At 34.4% G+C, this 7,112-nt stretch overlaps 1 protein-coding gene across 1 annotated transcript in view; it reads left to right on the forward strand.

Annotated features, from left to right (window-relative positions):
* LOC149222652 (uncharacterized) overlaps positions 1–5,187 on the forward strand; it is a 404,075-nt gene extending 398,888 nt beyond the window's left edge. The window contains exons 9-10 of the mRNA XM_089385540.1: positions 4,184–4,436; positions 4,539–5,187. Of these exons, the coding sequence (XP_089241666.1) occupies positions 4,184–4,436; positions 4,539–4,780 (495 nt within the window). The 3' untranslated portion in view covers positions 4,781–5,187. The remainder of the gene's footprint in view (positions 1–4,183; positions 4,437–4,538) is intronic.
* The last annotated feature ends 1,925 nt before the right edge of the window (positions 5,188–7,112 follow it).

Raw genomic sequence — 7,112 nt, forward strand, 5'->3', positions numbered from 1 at the left:
ACTCCTAACTAAACTCTGTAATAATACCTTGGGATTAGGAAATATCCAGCAACATGTATAGGGAAATGGAGTTGATTGTTCCATCTGTTATCAATAGTCTCCTAGATAGGCCCATACTTAGCTACTCTATCCTTGTATGATGCCTTTATCTGCTCCTTTACCTAATCCATAGCCTCACAAATGTAACCCATGGCCAATTTTTCCCCATCCACCAACCACAACACCTTAATCTTTGTTTCTTTATTCCAAAAAGCATTCTCAAAAACATTATTTTTGGTGTTTTTTCCATCTTATTTGTGATCCCAATGAAATCCATTCCATTTATCACTTGAAAACATTTATCTTGTTTTCCTATGTCCCTAAGCATGATGTATATGCATTGTGTGGCACATGGGGTCTAGAATATGGTTTTGTATTTAGTCTCTAACATCTTACTATCGAGAACATAGTTAGTGGCAGTATCTATGAGGATCTAAACAGTTGCCTCCCCCATTGGCATAGATATCATCCAAAAGCGAAAATAACAAATTTGCATATTTCCCCTTATTAGATGCATTGTTCAATTTCAAAAACGCAATTCCCTTAGGGAAAGAGACAAGGAAAATTATGATAGTATGGTTCTTTCCATCAATCCATCTATCTGATATGATGGTACATCCCATTTTGACCCATGACACTTTAAAACCCTTTGAGTATTTATCTATGGACAAATGTTTTGTTTGCAAAAGTGATCCCCTCAAGTCATGTATAGTAGGGTCTTTAAAGCCCTTTCTAGAAACAATAATGGAATCCCAAACATGTTGATAATAAGGTGAGAAAGTACCATTGAAGGTTATATATCATACCACCATCTAGTTATGTAGTTAAAAGCAACTTCCTTGTATTGATACTTTCAATGGTTATCTAAGGTGGGTTGAATTTGGCTTGGTTGAGAGACATTGGCACTGACAAAGGTGGGGGAAGGTGTAAAATAACTCTGAACATTTCTTTCTAAGATGGATTTCATGATGGTGAGGGGCATGAAAAAAGGGGTGGTCCCTAACATTCTAAGGGATAGAACAAAAGTATTCAAAATCAACACTATGATTTGCTAGGATCCACAAGCCCTCATCATGGAAAGGTACCTCTACCTCCCTAGTTTAGCAATTGTCTCTTTCTACCTAGCAATGTCTTTTTCAAATTTCTCAAACTAATTTTCCACTTTCAATCTAATATGTCCAGTCTCCTCTAATGGGGCCTTGCATTGGGAAACTCTGCCTCTTAACCTAACCAAGCTTTGTTTCAACATATGAATCCCTTGCCCCCAAACCCTTCATGTGTTTCTTGCAATATTTGCAAACCATCTTCTTATCAACAAGATCGACATTGATCCACGAAAGCTATTTGTCTCTTGGGGCCATGGTCAAATTTAAATGCAAAAAAAAAAATGCAAATTCAAATATGAAAACCCTATGTTCATATGCAAAGATCAAACTAATAGAAGGATGAAGCAACAAAAGACAAATTTCAGATCTGCAATTTCATGAGAGAAAAAATCAGGAGCGGATTTTAATTATTAACATACCTTGGAATGAGATCAATGGGTATTAAACACAAGAGTCAAATCCATAACTCCTCCAAGATTGAATATTGATTGTAGCCTCCTAACATAGATGCCCAGCCGAGTGCCAAGTTGGATTTGTTCAATATCAAACCAACTGAATCCATTAGAGAAAATTTTAGCCTAAAAGTGCCCATGAAATTTTAACATACATAATATGTAAACCAATCAAAATCCTTTAAATTTAAAAAGAGATACATGTAAATATTTTGGAGGAAAAAGAAGAAAACTATTTTTTTCATTGTATTTTTGGCTTATCTCCTTATAAGTTTACTCATATTTCAAGTGTAGACACACATTTTTTTAATGTATCTTCAACTTTTATCAATGTGGGTCTTCTCAAAAGTATGCATAATGGGTACTCATTGGATGCAAAATTTAATTATGCATCCAACGAGTGTCTACACTTGAAATTTGAGTAAACTTATAAGGAGATAAGCCAAAAATACAATAAAAAAAATAGTTCTCTTCTTTTTCCTCCAAAATTCATAACTATTATTTTATTTTTTTTCCTTAAGAGGCCACTTTTAGGCTAAAATTTCCTCTAATGATACATTAACTTGGCCAATTCAGTACGAAAGTGGTCCCTGAACCAAGCAGTGCCCCGAGTCAAGACAATTTATGGTCAACTCTATCATCTCGGCTAAGTCTGAGTCCAGGTGAATCAAGTTTAAAAACACTAGTAAGACTTAGTGTTTTTGTTGCATTGTATTGGATATTACTACAAGTTTGTGTTGCAAGGAGATTGAGTTGTGCATGGAGATCTTTTAGGAGATGGAACACTCTCTTAAAGGCTTGTCACAACTCTCATCTTTAACCCAAGGAGCTTCAACACTTACAACAATGCTCATCTATGTGTTCTTTCCATTTCTCCTATATTTCCTTACTGGAGCTTAGTTTAATTAGCTTAGCAAGGGAGATTGAGTTAACCCTATGTTAACTTGATTTCCTTCGTTGTTAATTACTTGCTAGAAACCTTAAGTGAAGTGCCCTAACTAACTTGCAACATTAGATAACTAAATAACATTAGAACACTAATTAATTTGGTTCCCTTTGCCCCTTCTATTTTCTCACCCCTTCGTCTCCCCTAGGGTTTCTTGATTTTTCCCTAAAACCAAGTGGAAACTCCACTCTCTCCTTCCTTCTGGCGGTAGCATGGACTCATTCTGACATTACATTTTGGTGATTCCATTCTATCCTTGCTCCTTGTGGTAGCGTGGATTCATTCTCACATTACATTTTGTTGATTCCATTCCGTCCTTGCTTCTTATGGTAGTGTGGATACATTCCCACGCCCTTACTATCATATTTGTCAAACTATCATGCCCTTGGTGCTAACCACTTCTCTTCCACTCCTTGAATCGTCTAGGGTTTGAACAAGTTCGAGGCTAGAACCCTCAAGGACATTGAGATTCTTTTGACTCTTGGCCTGAAAACAACGGATATACATTTCCAAGGACTCTAGGAAGGCATTGAGTACAACATCCTCTTTGATCCCCCATAGTTGTATTGATGATCAATGTCCCTTGTGCACCTTCATGGGTGAGATCTTGTTCTTCCACAAAGGCAAGACTTATTCCATCTTTCTAAGGATGTTCATAATGTCACACTTATATCATCTTAATAAAAACATAATTCAGAATCAAAAACCCTAACTAAAGCTACCTGACACATGCCTCGTGGGTACCGATGTTCTAAAATTAAAGTAGCAAGGGCACCTATCATATTACTCATGGGGCAACCATCTTCATGGTAAACTATGTTGCCATTTTCATCTTTCATAACTTATTGTTCCATTTTCTCTACCATGGCAGGAGAAGATTCTGCTTCCCACCATTTGAACAAGAACCCTGTGAAGCATTGAATAATTGCTTTGCATGCTTCTACTTCAGGTTTCCTTTCATGCACATGATCTTATAGGAAACAAACATCCTATCCAAAACCTGTCTGATCTGCCCTACAGACATACCATCAATGTTCAGTTATTGAGCTTTAACATAAAATTTAGATGACTAGATGACTTCCCTTTTGCACCTAGGGAGTCTTCATATTAAAAATGACTCCAGAATCAAAACTTCCAACTAAATCTATTTGACACATGCTTGATGGGTAAGAAAGTTTCATTGCTGAGATTTTAAATATAAGTTTAGACGACTGCTACCTTTTGCAACTAAGTCCCTTGTATTTTAGTAGGTGGAAGGATGGCTATCAATTTTTTCTAATTGCTTTGCAACATGGACACATCAGAGTCAGATTTTTAATATCTATTGGAGTTTCATCCCCTTTGTATCCAAAAATTTGAAAGCCAAGAAATATTTCCATTGGCCATAAGGTAATCATGTAGTATGTACTATGTAGGTGTCATTCCCAAACATCAAGCCGTCAAAGGCTTGTCTCTGATGATTATCTTTGAAATCTCTTTGCGAGGAATTTTGCTGGCCTGATTTTCATTGGATTCACCAATTTCTACGATAATTACATGGATATGTTGCTTTGTGGTTTAAATTTCGGTGATTGTAATATCCTTTAACCTTTGAGCTTCTTGCTTCGTGTTTAGTTCAGCATAACCTCTGTTGCTTGCAGCTTGTTCGCGCCGTGGATGCTTTGTCAAGAGAAGCACTTGCTGAACTTTGGGCATTTTTTGCTTCCCAAGCATTGTTCCCCCTTCCTGCAGAATTTTCTGCACCAAAGTCGTGGTTAATACCTTTGCCGAGCCTATTTTTTGGACCAAGGCGCATCGCATCACTTTCACAGGACGATGAATACTCTCTGGATACAGTAAAAAGACTTTGGGTATTGGCTGAGCCTCAATTTCGGCAGACCACATTTGTTTCAGGTCAGCCATGAAAGATCATTTGCCATGTATTTTGACTTCGTTGCTTTTCGTATTTCTTGTATATTCTCCTTACCGAAGTGTTATTCTTTGTTTTCCTTTCAGGAATACCAGAGTTGGTGCAAGGGGTGATACCTATGATGCCTGATTTATTCCCAGGAATAGTCATGACTGCTCAGCGTTTTATTCTGATGCTTTTGCAGCGGCAAGCACTTCGTCTAGCAGATGACCTTGATGGTAAGAATTCAGTCCTAGTGTGGGAAAGGGATCCTACAGCCTTTGCTCGACAAGTTCGATTATTTCCGTTGCCTAAGCCACAGAGAGATAGAAATCTTAAGGATGCTTAAACGATTTTTTCATTCTATAAAGTTCATAATTACGTTTATGCAGTACATGTTGTTACAACATAAACGGCTTGGGGGGTTCAATTCATTAGATAGCTTTGTCGGATCAATGGGGCCACTTAAATCACTTGTTATCCACACAAGAAAGCCAGGCCTGATCATAATCTGTAAACATTTCAAAGATGGTTCTTTGAAATTTAAAAGTCCAGCATTGGATGGTTAACAGCTAAACTCGTATAGATACCTACAAAGATTATAGATACCCACAAAGAGTTGATGCGCAGAAGTAAGGAAATGAAATTGCATCTGAACTTATTACTTCAAATCCTTATACCTTGTGACCTGTCCACATGGATTCATGGCTTGTTAACACTAACACAATATTTCTTAAAGAAAATGTTCATAACCAACTCTGTAAGCCAATCAAAGTTATGCAGTCCATGACTTGTAAATACCAACACAATGTGTGTTAGGGCAATTCATAACCACCTCTGACAGCGTATCCAAATAATGTCTTGGACAACAAAAAGATTTAGAACCAACTTGAACCTAGAGTTACAATTTAGAACGTAACCAAGGTGGACTTGCATGAGAAAAGATAAGGTTTTTCACTATTTCCTATTTAAAACCAATTACTTTCATTTATAGATAAAAAGTAGTTTACGTATTCTTGTTTTTCTTCCTCATCCGCATCTATGTTCCCCATTTTGGATTGGCCATCAAAATTTTGACTTGTAACTTTTACATCTAGATTTTCGCTTCTAATCAAGGTGAACTTGCATGAGAAAGGACAATTTTTTTCACTTTTGAAGTCTATAAAGGTGTACTGGATTTTAACCTGTAATCTCTCATGAAAAAAACATGCTCTTAATTATTAAATCCATGAGACTGTATTCAAGTATATAGTGCTGCCCCCGAGACAAGAGCTTTCAAGCTGATCTGCAACATGAATATTTTTAAAAAACATTCGTATAAAATAGTGTAATATGTGGAAGATGAGGTACTGTCATATTACTTTGGTTATTTTTTAATTATATTCTTTTTAGATGCAAGATGAGTAATATTTTCCTATTATTTATTTATTTTTATTATTATATAATTTTTTTTATTATTATATAATTTATTAGGGTAAGCTATTTAATTTATGTCTTTGTTTTATTTTGGAATAAGATATATTTAAAAAAAAACATGGATATAAAGAATTATGATAAAATTTCCTATAATATAATGTTTGATGAAGATAAGTAAGCCAATTTTATTATAATTTTAATATTAAAAAAATACAAATATTTTTAAATTTAATGAATGTTACATATTATAAAAATATTGAAATATCAGTTATATTCAGAAGTAAATCTGAATCCTTATTTTGTATATTTTAAACTTAAAATATTAAAATTATTGTACAATTTATAAAACAAATTCACATTGCTGGCCTTATTTTCAAGGTTTATACTATTTCTACAATCATTGCTGTGGAGACTAGGATTGCTTCCTGAGCATGTAGCAGTATAAGCCTATAAAACAAATTCACATTGCTAATTAAATGTGTGTTGCCTTATTTTCATGGTTTATATCATTTCTAGAATCATTTTTGAATGTGGAGACTAGGATTGCATCCTGGGCATGTAGCAGCGTAAGCCTTAGCTCTTGGCTTTAAGAGCGATGGGAAGAGGTTATGGGGAATAGTTAATTTTGTGTTTCAACCCTTGATTACTATTATTTTATTTTTTGAATAATAATAAGAGAGATGGGAAGAGGTTATGGGGAATAGTTAATTTTGTGTTTCAATCCTTGATTACTATTATTTATTTTTTGAATAATAATTTAGAGAGAGTTATAAGGAGGGATATTCTTTTACCATCATCGAAATAATTTATTTTGAGATATTTTAATATTTTATCTATTCATTTGGTAGATATAATGAAGTTAGTGGGGCCACAAACTAGTGAGACCAAATCTAAATGGTGTTTGATGATGAATAACTTGTGGCACTAACAATAAGGTATTCATCTTTATTTTATAATATCATTCTAGAAACCTATTATGATCACTATTTAGGTATGGTGATTAAGTAGATCCATCTACATGTTTATTAGTATAGATTTATGATCGTCTCAAATTTATTTAGGATTGAGGATCAAATATTTAGAATTGCAAATCCTTTTTTAGTGTGAAATTTGAGGAAAAGTGTTCACTAGTAGAGATTTGATCATTTTGAGAGGTTTTTAGATCTTCAATTAAGATATATCTATACAAGTTATATTTTTATTCATGTCTCATATATTTTTTGTATCTTAATACACATTCTCAAACATATTTGTTCAATAAGTGA

The sequence above is a fragment of the Pinus tabuliformis genome, chromosome Q (assembly GCF_031772625.1).
Source record: "Pinus tabuliformis cultivar Carrire ecotype Pingquan chromosome Q, CPIR1, whole genome shotgun sequence".
Taxonomy (NCBI): domain Eukaryota; kingdom Viridiplantae; phylum Streptophyta; class Pinopsida; order Pinales; family Pinaceae; genus Pinus; species Pinus tabuliformis.